This window comes from Sander vitreus, chromosome 20 (assembly GCF_031162955.1).
Source record: "Sander vitreus isolate 19-12246 chromosome 20, sanVit1, whole genome shotgun sequence".
NCBI lineage: Eukaryota > Metazoa > Chordata > Actinopteri > Perciformes > Percidae > Sander > Sander vitreus.
In genome coordinates, this window is record NC_135874.1 from 16216539 (window position 1) to 16241199 (window position 24661).

Below are 24661 nucleotides of genomic sequence, written 5' to 3' on the forward strand. Positions count from 1 at the left end.
GCTATTTACATTTGGAATCTGTTGCTGTCAACTCTCAATATGAGATCCAAAGAACTGTCACTATCAGTAAAGCAAGCCATCATTAGGCTGAAAAAATCTAAACAAACCCATCAGAGAGATAGCAAAAACATTAGGTGTGGCCAAATCAACTGTTTGGAACATTCTTTAAAAAGGAAGAACGCACCGGTGAGCTCAGCAACACCAAAAGACCCGGAAGACCACGGGAAACAACTGTGGTGGATGACCGAAGAATACTTTCCTGGTGAAGAAAACACCCTTCACAACAGTTGGCCAGATCAAGAACACTCTCCAGGAGGTAGGTGTATGTGTGTCAAAGTCAACAATCAAGAGAAGACTTCACCAGAGTGAATACAGAGGGTTCACTACAAGATGTAAAACCATTGGTGAGCCTCAAAAACAGGAAGGCCAGATTAGAGTTTGCCAAACAACATCTAAAAAAGCCTTCACATTTCTGGAACAACATCCTATGGACAGATGAGACAAAGATCAACTTGTACCAGAGTGATGGGAAGAGAAGAGTATGGAGAAGGAAAGGAACTGCTCATGATCCAAAGCATACCACCTCATCAGTGAAGTATGGTGGTGGTAGTGTCATGGCGTGGGCATGTATGGCTGCCAATGGAACTGGTTCTCTTGTATTTATTGATGATGTGACTGCTGACAAAAAGCAGCAGGATGAATTCTGAAGTGTTTCGGGCAATATTATCTGCTCATATTCAGCCAAATGCTTCAGAACTCATTGGACGGCGCTTCACAGTGCAGATGGACAATGACCCGAAGCATACTGCGAAAGCAACCAAAGAGTTTTTTAAGGGAAAGAAGTGGAATGTTATGCAATGGCCAAGTCAATCACCTGACCTGAACTGATTGAGCATGCATTTCACTTGCTGAAGACAAAACTGAAGGGAAAATGCCCCAAGAACAAGCAGGAACTGAAGACAGTTGCAGTAGAGGCCTGGCAGAGCATCACCAGGGATGAAACCCAGCGTCTGGTGATGTCTATGCTCCAGACTTCAGGCTGTAATTGATTGCAAAGGATTTGCAACCAAGTATTAAAAAGTGAAAGTTTGATTTATGATTGTTAATCTGTCCCATTACTTTTGGTCCCTTAAAAGTGGGAGGCACATATACAAACTGTTGTAATTCCTACACCGTTCACCCGATTTGGATGTAAATACCCTCAAATTAAAGCTGAAAGTCTGCAGTTAAAGCACATCTTGTTCGTTTCATTTCAACTCCATTGTGGTGGTGTATAGAGGCAAAAGATTAGAATTGTGTCAATGTCCCAATATTTATGGACCTGACTGTAGGTAGATTTTTTTGTATTAAGCTTGCTTATTTGAATAACAATTTGCAGTCTTACCATTAACTGAGTAGACAACCTTATGTCTTCTGTGCACTCTGGCTTGTCGGAAGCGAGCTCACCGATGCCGATGAGCCTGTTGTGTGAGAGCTGTCTGGGCCTCTAGGAATCCTCCCTAGAAAGACCACAAGGCCATACAGTACAAAACCAGTGGTGGAAAGTAACTAAGTACATTTAGTACACTCTAGCACTGTACTAAAGTACAATTTGAGGTACCTGTCTTTCTATTTAATGCTTCTTTATACATCAACTTCACTATTTCAGAGGGAAATATAGACAATGTTATAAAGATTAAGCCAGTACTCAACCTTTTTGGCTTGTGTCCTTTTACAAAAAAGAACAGTGTCATATGCCCTTGTCCCCCCCTGCCATTTACACATATTACAATGCATGCTTTATGGGATTTATGGTATTTATAGTTTAGTAAAGATATTTCCTATGGACGTACGCACGAACCATTCTATAGAAAGAATCATGTGACTGTCAACACTTTTCTTTGTGTTTGCGACCTTGTATCTAATAGTGGGGGCTTTTCTGTTCCCTGTACCCTGAAAATAGATCCTACTGAGGGCCAGTCATGGCTGTAGAACGCCCTACTTTCCACTCCATAGACACTCAATTCAGATCCACTGGGACTGGAAGAGCCTACACACACAGCTGTCTCCCTCTCTCTTCTCCCTCTTTCTTTCCCCCATCTCTCGTCAGCACTGTTGCATATTTTTAATTGTGGCTTAACATAGAAATGCATGATCTGAATTATTGATAGATGCACTTCAGCTTTTCCGTACTTTGTCAAGATGCTTTACCTGAATCATTCTGCCGGTGCCGGAGTGTCCTGTCTGACCGATTGTAGAAAACAGGTGGACACCCCCGTCTCTGCAGTCCCTGCCCTACAACAAACACCAAATTCCTTATTGGGGTTTGAGATGGCATGGGGCAGCCGCAGTGACACTGGGACAGTCAGCAGCGATATGTTTCTTTTTTTTCTTTTTTATTACCATGGCAATTTGACTGGCAGTGCTTGTGTGGCCAATTTGAAGGGCCAGTGGTTGCAATGCCTGAGGAGAGATAATGATGACATGTCTGGGTAAAAATCACAACCAGTCAGGAACAATAATGCAAAATTATGTTCCAGCACAGGATTAAACAGATGAGGAACTTCTCATAAGAATTAGGCAACAAGGATAGCCTGTTATTAGGCAGCTGATTTTGCTGTGCTAACCTGGGGTCTTCGGGGTGGATGGGAGTGAATGATGCTTGAATTGTTACTTTGCTTTGGTGGGGGGTTTCCTGCAAAGCATGGTTCGTACAGCACACACATGGACACGCTGTTATCTACAGAATCAGTATCACAACACAGAGTGGTCTGTAAAAATAATAAAAGCCTGAGTGGGAATGAAACATTATAGCCAGGAGACTTACTAACCTGAGAATGAGGAAAGAGTTATCTCGTGTCTCAGTGGAGGTAAGGTTGTCTTCCTCTGTCCCAGAGATCCTGATGGCTGCTCCACAGTGACCGGTAGAGGGTCACTGTGGTTCAGGCTGTGCCCCCTCTCTCTGCAGGCTATTACATGGAGCTACTTTACGCAGCCTGGGTCTGGAGCCTGTGGAGCCCATTGTCTCACTCCCTGTTCCAATGCTGGCATGCTGAAATACTAAATTCTTCTCTATTAATAGTGAAATATGAAAAACGTTTGAAGTTAGTATATCTTTCTTCAAGTTTAGTGTTAATTACAATTACTAATCTCACCTTTTTAATGTCTTCTCATCGGACATGTAGGCTCTGTCACTGAAGGTCCACTGGTTATATTAACTTTCCATGTAGGTATCGATTCCCTACAGATTTTTGGCCTCTCCTATGAAAAACTTTGTCAATTACAGAATAACTTAACAAACCTGGTGGCCCTCACATCTCCCCTGCTGGCGAATTTAAGGTTTGTCCCGAAGCATCTCTGTCTGGTGTCAGACAGAGTACAAATGCAGTAAACACTTTTGGTAGTGGTTAAAGGAGTAGGTGTGTACTTCATCTCTGCCTTCATACTTGACTTCATAATGAGCTGGGTTTCTATGGAAACTCTCCCTACAGGTTACTTTGTAACTCATAAGTTAATGCTTGAAAGAACCTGTTATTTCCCTGCACCCCTTCCATATTAGAAAGCCCAGAGTGATGAGTAGAGAGTCAGGTTCTTGGGTAAATTGTTAACAGAATGAAAAATGTGACTTCATGAGTAGTCAGAAAACCACAGGGGGTAGACAAACACTGTTACAAAGGTTGGTCTTATCAGGCTCCATGTCAGGTAGTTTTATCAGTACTTCATATCACTGCTGGTTAGTTTAAAAATGAGACCTCTGTTCTTCTTTGTTGGTGTAGTTTGTATGTGTTTGGTAGCCTAGATTATGTGGTGATAGTTTTCAAAATGGTTCCCCTTTATATATTACATTATTTTGGTTATTAGCCATGCAAACGGCATGGCTCTAGGGAGGGCATTACTTTGGTCGAGACTGAAATATCTTAACAACTTTTAGATGGATTGCGGTGAAATTCAGTGCAGACATTCATGGTCCCCGCAGGATGTATCCTACTGACTTTGGTAATCCCCTGTATTTTCTTCTTGCAAATGTCTGTTAAATACTTTGGTTTATGAACAAATGCATGCAAAACTAATGACATTCCCATCAGCCTCAGCTGTAGGTTGGATGTAGTGGTAGCATGCAAACACACTAAACTGCTATATTGTTAAAATTATACTAAACATCAGCGTGTTAGCATTGTGAGCAAGTTAGCATTCTGATGTGAGCATTTACCTCAAAGCTATCGACAGTCAGAACAGCCTGACAGAGCTGCTAGCCAGGCTGAAAACTCTTAGTCTTGTTTAGTTTTCTATGATAGTAAACCATAGACTGTTTAAAATAGTAGTAAACCTTGTTTTTACAGTCTATGTAGTAAACTGAATAACTGGGTTTAAAACGTGGTCAAACAAAACAAGCAATTTAAACAGCTTGGATTCTGGGAAATTGTGATGACCATTTTTCAGTATTTTCTGACATTTTAGCATGCTGACAGTCTTATCATTTAAATTATTTATCTTCTTTCATCGATGCATCTGCAGTTTGAGCACTGTTTTTGGCCCCTTTGAAGCACTATTAGTTGTCTCATGTTACTTTTTAAAATGCTGATTGCTGGCCCTTTTTTGGCAAATGATGCAGATTGGCATTCAACCTGTAATATGATAATACCTTGTAGCAGGGTTTTGTAATTTTTGTAATTTCTCCCTTTTCACATTTTGATCATATTCTGTCTACCCCTATCCAATAAGAATGTACGAAAAATCTGTTATTGCGGCTAAAGCTGTATCTTACATCCACTTCATAAGGCCCCTTTCTGATTACCATCTCTTATCAGAATTCAGCAGAACTAATGTGTCGTGGAATTAAGATTTGAACATAACACATTCCTCTGCTTCTTCTAGCTCATTTATTTTAATGTGTTAAAATGCCACTGCAGTTGTTTAGCTGAAAGTGTCACCTCAGCAAATGCTTCATTAGAGATCTCAACTCACTGACTGCACTCCAGCAATCATAACGGCACTGTGGTGTTAGACTCTTGGGAGTGTGTGTGTGTGCATGTGTGTGTGTTACGACGAGTGATGTAGAAAGACACAAAATAATTCTCTTGACACCCTCATCATCTCAACAGCACTATTTGCACTACATTTTTGCAACCATGTTATGTGACACTAAAAAGCAATTTTGACAAGTGCCTATCACAGTGTTACCTCTACAGGCACAACATGTCCCATGGGCTTTTTCCATTGCCAGGCAGATAGGTATGCATTATTACCACAGATTGTGTGTATATGTGAAAGATAAATGATAGTATAGACAATCCTTCTTAATCTTCTTCAGTTTGCAGTGCGTGTGTGTTTGTGACTGTGTTTGTGTTTGTGTGTGTGTGTGACAGCTAAGTGCAGCACAGAAAAGCATTGCATAATATATTATAGCAAGAGAGTGGGAGAATTCTGCAAAGTCATCGCTGCTAAATCAATGCAATGTACTTAACAGATTACTAATATTATATAAACCACGCTGCTAAGTTCTGCTAAAAATATCTGGTCATGATACAAAGTACATGGCTGAAACAATGTTTGTCTGTTATACAGTCTTATAGGGCTGTTTCACAGTTTCAGTTTTGAAAAAATCGTGATCACACCTTAAACCAGGGATACTCAACTTGCTTTGCCCAGGGGGCCACTTTTGCAAAATGACAGTCAATAAACAAACATTAATAATATTTATCAGATACAATGAATAAAGATTAAAATGCTCATAACTTATCTTTCTTTGAATTGAAGAATTTCAATTCAATTCAATTCAATTTTATTTATAGTATCAAATCACAACAAGAGTTATCTCGAGACACTTTACAGATAGAGTAGGTCTAGACCACACTCTGTAATTTACAAAGCCCCAACTATTACAGTGATTGCCTCAGGAGCAAGCATTAGCAGTAGCTATTGCGATAGTGGCAAGGAAAAACTCCTTTTTAGGAAGAAACCTCGGACAGACCCAGACTCTTGGTAGGCGGTGTCTGATTTCAATTTAACTGAGATCAGGTGTACGCAGGGGCGTTTCTAGGATTTTGGGACATTTGGGGCTTAGGGAAGCTCCGCTCTGGCACTTCTTTTTATAAACAAGCTCTATTTTTATACTTTTTAATGCACTTTTTAATACTGAGTCCATGTCCACCCCAACAGCACAGATAAAAAAACAGCATTCATAATTATAATTATTATAATAGTAATTTTTATAAAAGTAAACAACATAATACAAACGTATAATGGTAATTTATTCAGGGGTGTTTGCGAAGCTTTGCAAGCGTTGTATGCATCCTTGTCAGTGCTGATTTAGGCAGCACTTTACTGAGAAAATGAAAGATGTTTCAATATATTGTTAGAAACTCAGGACTGAGCCACATTCATGTGGTCATTAGTTAAACAAACAAAACAGTGCTATAAATGAGAGTTTTAAGTCTTTAATTATAAAACCAAAAGAGCCTGTACATTACGCATAGTATAATTGCCATTCTTGTATATAATACTATTCAATAAGACTTAAAATAATGCTCTTATTGATACAGCTCTAAACAAATATCATAAATACATATAAGATTGAGCCAAATTGGCCCTGCCAATATTTATATTCACAGAATACAGTCCGCAGAGCAGGTCAGGAGAGGCCAGTCAGCGCTTGGTTTGGGTGCATGCGAGGAACATGACTGAGTGTGGCAAGTATTTCAAGAAAGTAAATTACACTTTCCACCCTTTCAATTAGCAAAAACCATGAATGTTCTTCATTCCATTCTGCAGTGAAGTGATGGAGACAAAGATGCATCTCCAGATGGAAGTTCAAGACAATACTTCCTGTCTTCCTGACAGGTGAGAGTCCATGTGGACTGAACCTCCCGCCACAGAGTCATTGAGGAACATGAACAGACAGGACTTTAAGACTGGTTAACAGAAGCTACTAGCAGAGCTCAACCATGTCATGCCAAGGGAATGGAGACAGTGCCATTTGCTCGACTGCGACTTCGAGTGTGGACGCTGGACTCTGTGAGTTCCTCGCCATGTTCCTCCGACTTCTTGTCTGCGATGTTGGCCAGGAAACGCAGCGTGACTGAGTCCCACTCCTCTGGCAGCAGCAGGAGCAAGAAGCCCAGGCAGATGATGCAGGTGGCTGCCAGGCGCACCACACTGAAGATCACCTCATGTTTCAAAACATCTACAGCTACAGCAGGTGAAAGACAGGAACAAAAGAGGGAGCCGAAGAGCAGAACAGGGAAGGAGGGTGGGGGAGAAACAAAAACAAATTGAGATTAATTACATAAAGTAAGATAAACCACAGGACACTGCGGCTGTAGGGGATAAGTGTAGCAAATGCGGCTTATAATCAGCACAAGCCATCCACTTTATCCTCTGTGTCTTTGCGGTCTGGAGCCCTTGGACAAATTGCCGTAGCCCACTGACCTTCATACAGTCCATCGTAGAACTCATCTGCAGGCATTTAGTATCGCCTTAGCAACCTGATCCTCCCTCAGCGAGAGGAGAGTTGCAGGTTCTGTTGAGGCACATTGATGATTGGGTTTCCAGGACAAGAGAGGCAGACTTGCTGTGTAATCTGTTTGCTACAGTGACCCTAAGTGCTGACATCTCATCACAAAACCACAGTATGTGTGGCCATTTACTCTCATTTTCACAATCATATTAATTTCCACCATAATATTCAGAAAGCTAGGTAATACTTGAGCCACATAAAGAAACCCTACCTGCATTGCCTGGCACACTGAGCAGTGTCCCTATGGAGATGAGAATGGGGTACGTCAGCACAACACCAACATGGACCAAGATGTTGAACACTGTAAAAGACATCAATAGGTTGAAAACATTGGAGTACGAAACGATTGGTCGATTAATCAATAAGTCAATCAGCAGAAAATTATTTGGCAACAATTTTGATAATCGATTAATCATTCAATACATTTTTTTCAGCAAAACCACAGAATAGTCACTAGTTCCAGCTTCCCAAATATGAAGATTTGCTTCTTTTTGTTTGTTTTCTATGATAGTAAACTGAAAATCCTCTTGTTTTGGACTGTTGGTCAGGCAAAAAAAGCCATTTAAATATATATGTATCACAGGGTATTGATTAAAGGTACCTTGTGGTGTTTTTTTAGTAGTAATATGGAGCAATGTTTTTAGTCGTGGGTCCCCTAACCTGATATATTATGAGGAAGAAAATGCATTTAACACATTTGTTCCTCAAGGATCCACACAATTCATTTTAGTTAAAAAAACACTAAAAGTCTGTTTACAAGACAACTCCACAAGGCACCTGCAATAGAGAAAATAATTGGCAAATTAATCAACAGTGAAATAATTGTTAGCTGCAACCCTAAAATAAATTCAAAAAGCTTTGATGGAAACACACGGGTTAAACCATGATCTTCACTCTTCGTCCTACAGAGATGTATATGCACTCTCACCCAGCCACAGTCCTGCCATTCCACACAGGTACCCCCAGGGCAACGAGGACAGTGAGCCCCAGTGCTCTACCTTGGTGAAGTAGAGGATGAGGGGCACACAGGAGATGAAGATGAGGTTGAAAAAGCCCATGGTCGAAAGGAAGTGGGCCACTTCGCCAAGGCTGGCACTGCCCAGGAACATCTTGAACATCACCTGGATGATGAGGAGACAATTAATTAATTTACACCAGTGAGTGACTATACAAGTATTTAAAGTAAATTCAAAGGCAATCACACAAGTGGTTCAATTGTAATGTGGTCTAACCTTGTAGAGAGCTGATGTGGAGGCCGAGCCCACAGCCAATGCCACGCCCACAAAGGAATCGCCATGGAAACCATCAGCATAAGCCATCATGACAATACCTGTGATGGCCATGATGGCTGCCACTATCTGTAGGTAGAGATTCAGAGCAATCAGTGGTATCAGTACTCCTCAGGAGACAGAAACACAGTTCTTGAAAGTATTATTATCATTGTTGGTGTTTTCATACAGACCCGAACACCCATGAAACGGTCCTTGAGAACAATCCAGGACAAGAGAAAGACAAAAGCTTTGTGGCAGCAGTAAAGGGCAGAGACATCAGTGGCAGTCAGTTTCTTTAAGGCCATGAGGTACAGGTAGTTGGTCAGTGTCCACAGGATTGAGAAGGGTGCTGTTCTCTTTACGAAAAGCTTGAGAGTCATCCCATCCTCCCCAAAGAGCTTGCTGCACTCCCTGTTTGAGAGAACAAACCACAGAAGGTTAAAGGAAGTGATGTCAACAAGTCTTTTCCTCTTGGAACAGCGTCTTTGTTTATTTGCCTTGCTATCAAGAAGACCAAGCTTTTAGGATAGAAATGTTAGTTGCTTAGTTGCCTGGTTCCTCATGGACAGAAGGGTGGTTTAAAATGTGTCCCAGGTGAGTGTAAAGTGCTTTTAAGCTGGTAATTAGCATACTGTAAAAAATATAGTCTTGTTCTACTTAAACTACACAGTTTACATTAGGATTATTACTTTAGTTTGTTAAACATGAACACAACTAGATGACTATTCCTCTTTATTTTGATGACGAACTTCACTGACACGTTTATCTTCTGTCTGTCTGCTATAGCTCTATAGATCTATATAGATTAGCAGATTTTGCTTTTCTTAAATAAATGTTTTCTGAACTATTAATTATTATTTTTTGGCAGTTTACCTGAATTTCTGTATGGGAGTCTGTTTCTCCCGTGCGGTAACCACGAGTCCCGAGTAGTAGATGGGGAAGAAGAGGATGTTCCAGTTGCTGCTGAACCAGGAGATGAAGAAGGGACAGGAGAAGGACTGGAAGGTCAGTTTAACCACCTGAGTGGTACCCACCCAGGAGGAGGAGACACCCAGCACCAGCAGCAGACCACCCAGCACCTTCAGAGCTGTGTTGGTACATGCCTGATAGGACCGGCTCTCTTCGCTGGTCTCGCTGCCTGGTGTGTCTGCCTGAGACTCTGAACCATCCCCTCCTGATGGGAGACAATAGGAGAAAAGACAATAATATTTACTGCATTGCAGCATCTCTGCATGTGGCCTCTACTTCCTGTTCAAAGGCCAATAATGACTTTGATTGCCATGACATTTTGTGCAAACATTCATGATGATCCTTCTGACCATGAGGTTGAAAGTTTTTACTTAAACGTCTTTACTTAACCATTTGACGGATTGCTTTGAAATTTGGTACAGATACCCATGGTGTTGAAAGGATAAAGCCCAATGAATTTTGGAATCACCTGACTTTTCCTGTAGTGTCGCCATGAGGTTCACATTTGTGATTTTCATCTGTCATGAATTCTAGTAACTTTGAAAATCCCTAACTTTAAATCTAGTGCCATCATCAGGTCCAAATTTCAATTCGTACCAAATACCTGCAAAACTAATTATATCAGCCTGAACTGGACTTTGTGTTTTGTGCTAATTAACTAATTCTAACAAGCTAAGCTGACATGCTAAACTAAGGTGGTGAGCATGATAAACATTAAACGTGCGTACTATAACATTGGCATGTTAGCACTGCTATTGTGACCATGTTAGTATGCCGACATTATCATTTGCTCAAAGCCCTAGTGGCACTGCTGTGCATACAGGATCTAGCTTATGTCTCCCTAGCTGGGGTCCAGCACATAAGCATTTATTGATCAATTCCCCTTAGTGATCACTCCCACACTTTGCCTTTTCCTGCTGTCAAGGTGCTGATGCATAAGGCAAGGCTTTGTTAAAAATGTGTTTGGTTAGCATTGTGGCTTTGTCGCCTCATGATGCAGCACGTATACTGCACACCCATCGTAGTCAGTTGTGCACAGAAACCTGATGCCCAGAAAGCAAGAGTAAACCTAACCACATGACATTCCACAAGAAAGTCGTGTCAACCTTGGCAGCCAGTGTTTGGACTGTATGTACATTCCTGCTATGAAAATGTTACCTTTGAGATATATTGGAAAATGGAAACGAAAATTGTATAGAGTAACTGGGAAAGCGGTACGGTATCACCAGATTAATTACACCAAAATTACATATAGATAGATAGATAGATAGAGGGGACTTATTTCTAATCTTATGCCACAGTGACGCATTGTTGATCTGGCCCAGTGCCTTAATGGACTGCGGGACTTCTGGACATTAACTGTGGTGTATAATATGTGAAGTGCTGTGTGTGTGAGCATTTCCAGAGAGAGCTCAGATCCATTCTTTAAGAGCACAGTGTGATCAATTTACACCAGGGCAGGAATAAAAGATGACATGTGCTGGATGTTTGCTGCCTGTGCTCTCTTTGCTAGCTCAGCATTTGAAGCTCTGCCGTTTCCACCATGGCTACAGACACTAGAGCCCTGCAAGCACTGGAACTTGTACCCGTAGTATCTCCCCTCTAGCAGGGCATCTCAGGGGTGTCATTATTGTATCTGATAGTCTTTTGTTTGCAATGAGACCTCAGCAGAAGATCAAGCATTAGGAGTATAAATAGTGTCACTACCAGGTCTAATGAAAGTGGATTGTACCAACATGTAAATAATTATTCATTTCATCCAAAAGAAACCCAATGTGTGGAGCACAAACTCTTTGATCAAGTAGCCAATGACAAGAATAGTGGTAGCAGTTTTGTTTGTCTGTGTAAAGTATTTAGAGTGATGACATGCCACTTTGTGTCATCTAAAGTCTCTGTATCCACCCTGAAACTAAGTTGACTGTTTTCCAGCACCATTTCTTTTGTTCAGAAAAGAACTCTATAGTCTTGCCAAACTTACTTTAGAAGCTAAATGAATGCATGAGATCATCGCTGGCACCCAGTAAGAGTATTAAAGCTAAGTCATGACTGTAACTATTATCCCTGAGTAAGAATGGTGAATATAAAGTTAAAGATTAGAGTCACATTAGTGCAGTGGTGGAAGAAGTAGCCAGATCCTTTACTTAAGTTAAAGAACCTACACCACAATGTAAAAATGCCCCATTTCAAGTAAAAGTCCTGCATTTAATGTCCTAATAAGGTACTTGTTCTACAGAGAATTGGCCCCTGTGACTGATATATTATATTATTTTACATTATTAGGCTGTAACCAGTCATGTTGGAGCTTGTTTTTACTACTTCATATACCCAGTGGTTTCCAACCGAGGGGTCAGGCCACGTGTTGTTCAGAAATAACAAGGTAAGCCAAAGACAAATTTTCACCAAGTGTATAAATAAGTCGTATCTATCTATCTATCTATACATCTGAGGGGTCGCCAGAAGATGAATGTGGGTTGAGAGAGGAAAAAACTAACTTCCGCTACACAAATTTGTATTCATATTTTGGACTTTTCTCTAATATTTGCTTTTTTGTGAAATTTTGGAAAATTCTACCTCTCTCAAAAACATACAATATGAAATGTAGTTGAGTAGAAGTATAAAGTAGCATAAAATGGAAATACTCAGGGCAAGTACAAGTACTCCAAAACTGTACATAAGTTTGGTACTTGAGTAAGTTTACTTAGTTACTGCGTTAGTGCAGCAGTGGCCTTGAGTCTGTCCACACTGCAGAACTAACATTTCCACTCACAGTACTATGTTTCAAGCAAGAGACCAAAAAAACCTTTAAACTATAAGTCACAATGAAAACCTTTAGCATCCAAAAAGTGTAAAACTAACAGCTCCCACTGACAACTGAGCAAGTTCAGTTTAGCTCAGTTCATTAAGCCCTGATCATCACCTCAGAAACCTCAGATAGAATGTGGTGAAAGCATAATGTTCAATATCGATACAGTTTGTTTTCTACAGGATCATCTATGGATTTGGTCTAATTACATTCTGTCACAGCAAGGATTCTTAAACAATCTAATGAGCCTGGTGGTTGCTAGCTGGAAAACTGAGATCTGATATTTCTGCAAGAGAGAAGCAGCAACTCTTATTCTTTTTTTCTTTATATCTGCTTCTCCTTGACCACCAAGCAAAATGGTTTGTGTGTTATAGTGCCGACAAAAACCTAAAGCTTTTAGTGTTGGATACAGGCTCTTCAGTCCTGTGGAAGAAGCCACTACAGGCTGATCTGGTGCCAAGATGCAGTAATATTATAACTCTACTTTTCCCATGCCTCAAAAGGCAGCTCTCCTGGACAAAATTGTATTCTCATAACAGGCAGAGATATTGCTGACTAGAATTGCTGCTAAAAAGTTGCAAAGGAAACAATAATGCCTGACAATCAGTATGAATAATTGCCTAAATATTAAAATATAGACTCTTCACAACACATCAAAACACTAACTAACTAACTAATTTGGGACAAGCTTCTTTCCACCTTTGTCAAACAAGAATACACATAGTTTATACTTTTAAGGCTATATCTAATAGTATTTATATTAACACATCGAATAGTTGACTAGTTCAGTATAGCTAGAAAAGTTTGAAAGCGTGAACATTATGCATTACAGAAATCACAGCGTTGCATAGAATCACTCACAACTGGCACCCACTAACTAAGCTTATCCAGTCTGTGTGACGCACTATGCTGCTCGAACCTCACATTTCAATCCATTTAGTGTTTTACCCCCCCTGCCACTGACACTGCATGCCAGTGACATTGATGGAAGGACCCCTGCCAAATCCAATATGAAGCTCACAGTCATGTCTGCAGTATTAGGCAGGCTTACTACAGGTCAAACAGCAATAAGCCTGTATCTAAGTTAGGTCTAAAGATGTGACATGGTAATGATGATAGTGATAAAAAAAAAGAAAGGAGATTAGCGGTATCACTCTGTAATCTCTGTTGCAAAAGTAAAAGGTGGAGGGATTTAGGTGAAGTTCAAGACTTTTAGAGATGAGGATGCTGAAGAGTGGGGAGTAGAAATGCTCAGTTAAATGAAGAAACACAGGTGAAGAGATGTGAAAGCAGCTGACTTGGGCCTGTTTGGTTTTATTTTACATTGGTGCTGGGCAGCCAAATACATGCTGCTGCTGCTGCTGCTGCTACAACTACGCTTCCTGTCAAGCCATTTAGCTTCTCAACTCTGCCAGCAGGAAACTGAAATAATACAAATGTGTGTGTGTGTGTGTGTGTGTGTGTGTGTGTGTGTGTGTGTGTGTGTGTGTGTGTGTTTTTTTTAAACCATCCAGAGGGCAAAAAGTCCAGGTGGAAAAAATAGTTCAATTCAATAGCTGCAGTTTGCTGATTTTTCTTAGATTTTACTTTCTGATATCACATGATCTACTTAGAACACATCATATGAATTCCCATGCACTCTAGGCCTATATGATACTTCAGCGCGTGTGACGCCAAATATGTTGTCAACTGTAAAAGCTGTAAAATAAATAAATAAATAATGTATACTTCACAGTTTTAAGCAGCCTATCTAGACTAATGCTGCCAATAACTCCATTCATGTTAACACTACACATAAAATATACATAGTTTAGTATAAATGGCGTCCTGGGCCTCTCTGCTTCTTTCAGTTTACCTTCAGAGATGGGGCAGGTCAGGACCTGAGTGCTGTACGAGCTGAGAGGAGCCACCCGGGCTGAGTGCTTCTTCATCCTCCACTGGGGGCACAACACACTGTCCTTCCCTGAGAAGTGTGTGTGTGTGTGTGTGTGTGTGTGTGTGTGTGTGTGTGTGTGTGTGTGTGTGTAAGTGTGCCTGGGCTGCTGCTGCACGCTCAGCAGCTCCTCCTGCTAGCTCCGCGCATCCCAGACTCCTCCGCTTCTTCTTCACGCTCTTGATTGGCCCCCTCCTCCCAGCTCTCTGTCAAACTCTTCTGTCTTCTTCCCAGCACTCCAGTCCTGACTCTCTGTTGCTCTCCAGCTTAGCGCTGTCACTGTTTACTGTTACTGGTGCTCTGTCTCTCTCTCTCTGTCTGTCTCTCTCTCTCTGTCTGACTGGGTAGTGACACAGTTTAGTGGAGATAGCTCAGTGGAAGTGAAGTGGAGACTCTACTGTTGCCCTGTCATGCCGTGATTCAGCACTGCCACTGTCTCCAAGGGAGATTGAGCTTCAAGTGTGTGTGGCATGGTGCAATCACTCCCTTCATCTCTTTCCATCCTCCCCCTCCTCCTTTCTCACTGTCTCTCTTTCCCCTCCTCTTCTTTTGCTCCACAAATCAGCAGCTTTGTTTGGAAGGTAACCAAGCAGCCTGGGCTAATTATGCTGCGTTAGCTGCTGCCCCCTCCTTTTCTCCCTCCTCCTCCCCTCCCCTCACCTCTCTACCTGACCAGGCTCTTCTCACTCCTTCCCTCCCTGTCTCTCTCTTGTCCTCCATCTTCCAATGACTCTCTCTCTCTCTCTCTTCTTGGCACATATCCTGCTCTTCACTACTCCTTGAGAGTCAGATTATTAGTAGAGCTCTCTCCTGTTGCTTTCACCACAGCAACATTAATTAATAGAGCTATGGAAAAGACCACTATCAAAGAGACATGACAGTCCCATACATACATACATACAAACTCTGTCATTTGTCTCAGTCTGATCATGTTGCTTTTCCACTGGACATATCAGCACTTTTTGCACCTGCATGTTTGCTTTTTTCTCTAGCAGTAGTAGAAAGGAAGTAGCATGTACTCAAATACTGCTCTTCAGGCAAATTTGAGTTTGTATATCGTCTGGACTATTTTCACTGTGTGAGACTTTACAGCATTACTACAAGGAGTGGTACTACAGTATTTATTTCACCAAAGCCATCTGACAGCTGGGAGTAGAAGACTGTACATGAAATGTAATGTTGCTTGTAGAAAGCTGCATCTCCCACCAACTAGCTCAAGTGAAGAGGCACTGCTGGAGACGAGTTGAACTCACCGGGGTTCAGTTAGGCCTGCAGTGGTACTTAATTCCCCTAGACGTTAACAAAAAATCATTTCTCCAGTATGTGAAAACAGCAAATGGTTATACAGCTAGATTTGGACGAAAAATCTCTGCTTTATGAGGGAGCTCTAGCGAGGATTCTGCTGGGAGACCTAATCCCTTCTTAATAAACATACTTGACATAACAATCTTAGTTAAATCAGCGATACCAAAAAAGAATATGGTGTGGTGGTTGAGCGCAAACAGTGTTGGCATGAATGTATCAGCAAAGTAATAGTGAGAAGTATCACATTATGTTGGCGGCACTGCACCCCTGCATGAATATGATTGGACGTCGCTAGTTAGCTGATAGCCACACAGCTGTGATTGGGCCAGTAATTGTGAAGCATGATGGAAACAGCTTAATGCAGGCACGACTTCTGTGCTCTGCCTAAACAAATGCTATGCTTCATTACCATCATACGCACTTTTGACTGGTGCTTCTTTACTATTATTTAAGTAAAATATTCTGCACCAGACTTTTCTTTTTAACACAGACTAACAGTAAGATTTCAATATGTTTTTCTGACTGTTGAAGAGTCAAGGGAAACCCTCTCATCAGCAGAAGGTGTGGACCTGAGGAGGGTCAGTCTGGGCCGTGTGCGTCACCCTCAGGACTGTGGTCAGGAGTTTCCATCTCAAGGAAAGCCCTCCGGCCATTCTATCTCCAGCTGTGGTTTATCTGCCTGGAGGTTTAATGGACCTAGATACTGCTTAGGCCTTTATATCAACGACATATCACTGTCTCGTGTATGCAATCAGACACATAAGGCCTTGCAGTCCGTAATGTCCTCTCACCAATAAAGTCAATACTAGCCAAGCCAAAGACATTACCACCATGACCTGAAATAAGAAGCACTCAAATAAACATGCAATATGGTAAATGCAATGTGTATGTTGGTATGTTAAGAATACTAGATGAGTCACGTTTGCTCCAGGTTTTCTGTCATTATATCAGTATCACCCTGAGCCCCCTTTCTGTCTGTCTGTCTGTCTGTCTGTCTCTCTCTCTCTCTCTCTCGCTCTCTCTCTCTCTCTCTCTCTCGCTCTCTCTCTCTCTCTCTTTCTCCAATACTCATCAGCCAAATCTCTGGCATGTTTATAGAGAGCATAGCAGATCAGAGTACTTCTCTGTGCATTCCTCAGGCTGTGAGAGACAGCACAGCTATTGTTTGGCTATTTGGTACAATAGAAAAAAATGCAGGGCCATGTTCCAGTAACACAGCTTTAGAAAAAATGTCAAGGTGCAAGCATACTTATTTCCCATGGTCAGTCAGTATGACAGAATGAGTATAACACTAGTGCATTAAGTGATGTTGTGAGAATGAGGCTTGATTAAAATGTTGGCTCAATGTTTGGTCAGGTGTAATTAGGGAATGAGCTTGGGGCATGAATCCCCGAGACAAGGAGGGTTAAACTTATAAATAGCCTTGCTGATGATGAGCCAACAGCTAGACAGGAAGGGGAACAGAAAAAGACCCAGTCAGCAGAGCCCAGGATGCTAATCATTATCAGATTAAGAGAAATACCTGGAGCATGTGCACTACAGGAGGCTGCAGTTCAATTTCAACTATTGGACTGAAAGTGATTGTTCTCTATTGTGTATTTCTAATATTTGTTTTTAAGATATAGGTACCTTTAGCTTTACATATCACAAGTTCATTGCCAGCTCACAAATTCACTGTTTTGTTTTTCTTCACGTCAGCAGCTGAAAGACCAGAAGATTATTTATTGAGTCTCTTCATTGGTTTTCTGTCTCTTCATCCACTATAATTCAACAGCACCATAAACTACTGCTCCAAAATCACCATAAAGTTGAATTAATACCTCTCTAAAACAACTTCAGTACAAAATGAACATCATGATGATAACATAACTAGGTGTAAATAATCAAACAGAGAACTGAGTGTTGTAACACAATGGTAATGTACTGTTGCATCACAGATCAAAGCACAAAATAGCACAGCATCCTCTCTCTTTACCTCCATAGCAACAGTGGGTCTCCTCTACTGACGCACTTTCCCGATTCAGGCTCTTTTGTCATTTAGATTAACCAAATGCTCCTCAGTTTATGGTGCAAGCTCCTTTGTATTTAGCCCTACTCTTCTACTCATCACATCTCACTGAGGACCAGGAGCAAAGGAGGAGGATGAGAGATGAGAGACACAGGCATGGATGTTATCTGCAGCTGATATTAGCTGTAGTGGAGACTGGACACACTGCTCAACTCCTGACTGTTAGTTTCCATTCACTAGACCTCTTATCATCAACTCAACTCAATGTGGTTACATTGGAAGATGAGGACACCTAGTGGTGAATATGATGGATTGCGCTACAGGTGCATGGGCCATGAGGACAGATATTCCTAAACAAGACTATTTGCTCAAATCATTTACCAGTCAATTCAGTCGGGTGTCACTTATCCGGCTGTCACTTATCCTTAGTGGTGTCTTGTTATGCATATAGTTTCAGTTTGATGTAGTGAGGTTTTGATATATATACTGCTGAACATTTTACTACCACTAGTGGAAGTAAATGGAATTTGGTTTGTGGTTCTTAAAGCACTGAAAACATGCATTTGTAAAGTTCATCAGCAACGTGTCTTTCAGGAACGATGTTGGATAATTCACAGACATCACTGTAGACAGTTTTCATAGGGCATATTTCTTCTGTAGAAAGTAGTCCTGAGGATATTTATAGTGATGTATGTGCATTTAGCCCCAGTGGCAGCCTGTTAGGGGCCCCAGGGCAAAAACACCTTCCAAGTAATGGGTGCAACATTTCTCCGTATAGGAGTTACAGAACTGCTGACCTGTACCCATGCCACTGTGCTGTTGGTCACGTGTTGTAGTGCTGTATGTCAGTGACTACATATTTTTGGCTGACCCCAGCAATTCACTGTTGGGCCCCTATTGTGAATTTGTGTACGAACCCAGTCACCCCCAAGTTACCATCAAGTACATAGCACACAGCAGACTATACTGGAAATGGCAGCTTCATTATTTGCCCAGAGACCAACCAGTACTCCTATGCTGGAGTCTTACCTGGCCCTGTCTGTGTTTTCACAAGACAAAGTCACATGATTATTTAATAATTCATGACCTGTGTTAGTTGATAGTGTACTCATTTGTTTTGTCCATTTAGCCTGGTTGGTAATTCAGCCAAAACTAGTTGTTACTGAGTTATTCAAATGCCATTTTTCATCCAATGCTTTGAGTACCACAAATTGAATTCCTGTCACCTCTGTTGATTTGGAGTAACAGCAGAAATATTAGGGACACACACATCTCGAAGCTGGTGCATCTGAATGGCTAGATGTTTTTCAGTGATTTGGGTGAAACAACCCTTCTGAAATAGCCTAGAAATCTAGACGCACTCTATCGGCAGCAAATGTAATTTGATCATCATCATCACATCAACATCTTGATGTGGGTCTTGCTTGTCACGCTACTTCTGAAACATAGCAGATGTAAAATTACACAGTGTGCGATACAATACTTTAAATAGCATCATTTTAGCTTTTGCAGACACAGTGAGATGTATAAAAATATATATTTATCTTTTCATGCTTCACAGAGATAGTAATTAGACTAAATACTAAGTACTGACATTTTCTGTCTGGCATTTCATTGGAGGATGTGGAGGTTCACTTTATTGTTGTTGTTGGATTTACAGACCACAAGAGGGCAGTGTTAGGCTGATGACGAGACTGTTGGTGTACTCAGCATGATGGAAAGGCCATTACAAACCTTTCACTTACTGTGCCCTTCAATTATTTAATATTACTTTTAGATTACAGAAAATTGCTCACAGGAAAAAAAATGTCTCAAAGCCAAAGCCAAAATATCTGACCAATACCACAGTGTCATGAGTACAGCTCAGCAGCTCCTTAGGTTTTTGCTCATTCCCAGGAGCATGTGAGAATAACAGCACTCCAGGAGTCGTTCAGGCAAAGCTCCTATCCCATTCGACGCTAGGCTAGTTATAAATAGCTGTGAGTGAACAGGCATGGAAAAGGGAAAGTCCAAAATAAGTCCATGCACATACATAATGTTTTAGGCAATGTCTGAGGAAGACAGGGAATTCACCTGCTGTTGACACTGGGTATAAATGGTTTCAAAAGTGAATGACCAATCAGTGCAAGTATAAATGGATTCAAAGGCACGTCTATTTTTCTTTGTATTTCTCTCCAGACTTTCTCTGTAGACTGAAGTGCACAACAACAACACACCCCATTGTGATAAATGGTTGCTTCTCACACCCTTCCTTCAAAATGTTCCTCGGAATGCCTGTGTGTTGTTGTTGTCTTGCTGTGATGCCGGCTGTGAACAGTGCTGAGTGGGACTGCCACTACAAGAAGTACCTGTCATTTCTCCTGCACCATACATATTTACCCAGCGGGGTTGCATGCCAGCACTACAGAATTGCCCTTTTCGAACAAATAGCTACTCAAAACAAGATACACAGCAAATTATTGTAATGGTTTTCTGGAAGATGCTGAGGAAGCATTTACCTGCTGTACACACCATTGTTGTTTGCTCCAGCAGGAGCCAAGTGGGTGCTATAAGAATATGTTCTTTTCTTTTTTTTTCATTTTATTTAAAGTCAATTTCATGTCATTTTGTTTTTCTTGAGCAAATGTTAGTAGTTGAGCTATCATGTGCATAAAGTGGTGCAATAGGAAATATTGCACCTTGCTTGTTTAGAAGGACATTTACCTTATTACTTACTTGCAGCATTATATCATGACCATAATATGCATAACAGCCTGTCACCAAATGTAGTCCACAATCCCCCTCAAAGGCATCTTCTAATTCAACGCAGATGGCAAGTGGCAATAATAAACCAGAATCTTACTAAATATATCATTACCCCAAAGGCTTGGCAGGGTGAGCCTACTGTTCTATTTACTTGCTCCTTTGTCTTACTCTATGGAAAATGATACTCAGCAGATTATGGGGAAGTGTGCTTCTCAACTCAAGATTTACAAATGTGTAAACAAAACAAAGTAAACAAATGTGACGCTTTTATAGGCAGCAAGCAGCGTAAAACAAGAAGTGACTTTTCACATTCTTGTTTCTAAAAATGAGCAAATACATTTAAGAGGAAAATGAGTGTGTGCACATAACCAGACTCCTTTACAGTGAAAGCAACAGCATGTTTAATAGCTATGCAAGCAGGAAAAATGGTGACAAGTATGTTGCCCTGAGGAATACCTTCTGTTGACTCTGGCATGCATAAAGATCAGTTGATGGATAGATGGAGAAACACAGGGCTACAGATGGCATATTTCATCAGAGAAATGGGAAATGTCTCTCAAATCAAATAACCTCTTCGCTTACACTGGCTTTTATAGGCTTGGTGTGGATGCTATTACAATCCACACCTGCTCCTTCTACCTGAAATTACATCACAGACGACACCCCATCTTTCATTTTCGTCTGCTTCAGTGGACAGTAGGCAAAGAGATGAGACAGACAGAGGCTTGTTATACTGGGAACAAAAGGCAACTAATGATTATCTTGATCATGAATTATTCTGCCTTTTATTTAGCCTTGTATTGTATTCAAATGTCTTGTTTTGTCCTACCAACAGTCCAAAACACCAAAGATATGCATTTTGCTATGATATATATCAAAGAGAAGAAGCAAATCTTCACATTTAAAAAGCTGGAACCAATGAACTTTTAGCATTTTTGCTTGAAAAATGACTAAAATTATTAATCGATTGTCAAAGTAGATTTTTATCTGTTGATCAATTTATCAATTAATCGACAAATCGTTGCAGCGCTATTGGGAATAATATTATCTTATCAGATCAGCCCTTTGATGATAGTGTATGTGACATTTTGGATCTTGCCATTCAAGCATCACTTAAATAAGCAAACTTTTAAACTTTTGAAAATTACCAATGAACAGCAATGAATTCTGGCTTCTGTAGTCTATAGCAAAAAAAGTACACATAGCCGTGACCGTTGTTTCAGGGGCCCTATTAAAGTTGTCCAATCCATTTTTAATTTAAAGTTTTGAGTGCCCCACGTTAATAACATATTCTTCCAATAGATTAATCTGGACAAGTAGATATATTCGCAAATGAAAGTGTGATTGCATTCATGGTTAATCTACTGCAACTGACACCCCTGATAAACAGGAGGCAGTTAATAAAAGACATTGCTCAAGACAGCTCATTTCCTTTTCCTCAACCTCTGTCTAAAAAAACATTGAGGTGCTCTTAGCTCATCTAACAGAGCCTCAGTTAAAACTGATTGAATGAGGCCCTGCTATCTGCGTGCTCACTTTTCCTCTCAGACTAAAGTGCTCATATTATGCTTTTTGGCTTTTTCCCTTTCCTTTATTGTGTTATATATCTTTTTTGTGCACGTTATAGGTTTACAAAGTTAAAAAAGCCCAAAGTCCACCCCAAAGGCACTTACCATCTCCAACAGAAAACTGTTCACAAACTGCTCCCAACAGCTCAATTGTAGTCCAGCCTTTACTTCCGCGATGAAAGAAAGATTTTTTGGGCATTTTTAGGCCTTTATTGACAGGACAGCTGAAGAAATGAAAGGAGAGAGAGAGGGGGAATGACATGCAGCAAAGGGCCACAGGTCGGAGTCAAACCCTGGACCACTGCGTTGAGGAGTAAACCTCTATATATGGGGTCCTGCTCTACCAACTGAGCTATCCAGGTGCCCTGTGTGTCACTTTTTAACACGTTATAATGCTTGCCTAGCTGCTAGCATGGCACGCCCTCATACTCTGCTTCTGACTGGGTAGTAGTCCTTACCTAGCTACTGCGCATGTGCGACTCCCAACAAAGATGGAATAAAAGTGTGATGCCTCACTCTGTAGCTAAAACAGAGAGCTCAACACAAAGGGTGAAAAGATGAGAGGAGCTGCAGCAATGTGCAGTACAACAACAATATGGTGTTTTTTGAAAATTAAACCATGTAAACCTATTCTGACATAACCTTAAATACAATTATGAACCTGAAAATGAGCATAATATGAGCATTTAAAACAAGTTTGTAAGCGTAATGTGTTCAATGTGTCACAGTGTACCAGGGTTGATAGTTGATCTGAGCAGGAACGTCATAATATTGGGAGTACATCTCTTTTCCAGACAGGCATCTCAAAGTCATGAATTTGAAGCAGAGCTTTTACGTAACAGCCAGAGGGAGATGTAAGGGAGCTTACATGACAAGTCAAATTCATTTGGGGTGAAAGCGTACCAGCATCTGAAACACAAGAGGCTCCCAGATAAATGACCAATTTGATTTTTGGGGATTGATTTAAGAAAAGCGCCAGTTCAACCTTTAATAAAGAATGATGACACAATGCAATGAATAGGCCACAGATGTGAGAACATGACTTTTCTAATGCTACAAACCTTGTGAAATCCTGTTCTGCACCCCTTGCTTCATTACCATAAAGCCATTTGTAAAACCACTGATTAGCTGTTCACAGAGCATTGTAATGTTTGTTCTTTTCCCTTGTTTCCATTGGCACCGACAATACTTTAACAAAACTGGAGGCAAATATTTTATAGATCATCCCCGAACAAAGTGCACCATCAGCTCTCTTCTCCCAGCCCAGCCATTGCCTCAGAGTCAGTGAAATTCAGAGCATTGCTCTATCAACACCTTGTTGACAAATGAAAATTATAGAGAAGCTTAAAGTATTGAAGCTATTTCTCATGCACGTCAGGAGATTGCTGGCAATATTCACATGCGTAACAGGAGGAGCCACTGTGTTTGTCATTTGGGAAATTGATTGTTTTAATTACACATTTGTAATTCAGTATGAGGCTGCCATCAAAGTGATTGTTCACCAACATGAGTGTTTGATTTGGACAACATTAGGTTACAGTTTAAATAATTTACTTTGAATTTGAATTGGAAAAAGCCAGCGTAATTTGTGCACAGCCTGATAGTGTTAGATTTGTTTTGTATCTCTCTTTCTCTCTCTCTCTCTCTCTCTCTCTCTCTCTCTCTCTCTCTCTCTCTCTCTCTCTCTCCAATGTTGTGTAGCAGAGATGGATGGGCCAGCATCCCCCAGCCTTCAGCTCAGAGTGGCAATGATTGACATCATGCTGCTCCATAATAGCCATTATTAAACCCAATTAGCTAAGTTTGCAATAGTGGATTTTGCAATAGCCTATTTAAAAAGAAAAATCAGATTCGCAAGATAAGAAGATTCGTGCATTGTTTTCTTCTTCCACACACCACTGGCACAGGCTGAATTTTTTGTTTACTGTGTAGCAGAATATATAGCTGTAGGCTATTTACATCACAACATTCTCATAAAATGGTGTTTTTTTTTTTAATTCACGCCACCTAACACCTGGCAAAGAAAAGGGTGAAATTGTCGCAACCGCTGACAATGCAATCACTATACTTTGTTTTCTTTACACTCACTTCTATGACTGGAGTATCCCGGGTTGTAGCCGTAGTAGCCGGTTATCCTCAGAATCCGGTCCTCTATGTCGTGCACCCCGTTGGCTGTCACTTTGGTGCTGCCGTCCATGAAGACAGCGCAGCTGCCACCGGTCTGCGTCGCCTTTCCCGGCAAGTGCGTGTTCATCAGGGGCTCCATCCGGATGCAAGGCTGGTCTCCACTCTCCAAAACACTCTCAGTGCTTATCATTGTAGGTCCGTACGGACAGAGTTTCGAAGAGAGCGGGAATGAGCCCAGATCACCATGCGAGAGACCCTCGGGGCTGCTGCATCAACAATTAGTAGCAACAAGAATCCACATTCACATTCCTTCAGTGATGCTCCCGGACGCAGAGCAGGGTTATCACACTCCAGGAGCTTGGCAGACATCAAACACTAGGGGGCGTGTTACTACTATCACATGCTTTGAATTCAATTAGGGAAGGAAAAACGTGGCT

The 24661-nt window shown here is 41.0% G+C and overlaps 1 protein-coding gene across 1 annotated transcript; it reads right to left on the reverse strand.

Annotated features, from left to right (window-relative positions):
• Positions 1-6926: 6926 nt before the first annotated feature.
• On the reverse strand, positions 6927-24414 carry slc35f4 (solute carrier family 35 member F4). The gene is made up of 7 exons (XM_078277880.1): positions 24186-24414; positions 9640-9940; positions 8958-9177; positions 8728-8853; positions 8424-8616; positions 7707-7796; positions 6927-7168 (listed from the first exon to the last, which is right to left on the reverse strand). The coding sequence occupies exons 1-7, from the start codon at positions 24412-24414 to the stop codon at positions 6927-6929; spliced, it is 1401 nt and encodes a 466-aa protein (XP_078134006.1).
• Positions 24415-24661: the final 247 nt, after the last annotated feature.

Coding starts and splice junctions, on each gene's coding strand:
- slc35f4 (XM_078277880.1), bottom strand. CDS start 24,414: ATGATAAGCACTGAGAGTGTTTTGGAGAGTGGAGACCAGCCTTGCATC. Junction 7,797..8,423: donor AATGGCAGGACTGTGGCTGG/GTGAGAGTGCAT, acceptor TGTCTTTTACAG/TGTTCAACATCTTGGTCCAT. Junction 7,169..7,706: donor CAGTGTGCCAGGCAATGCAG/GTAGGGTTTCTT, acceptor CACCTGCTGTAG/CTGTAGATGTTTTGAAACAT.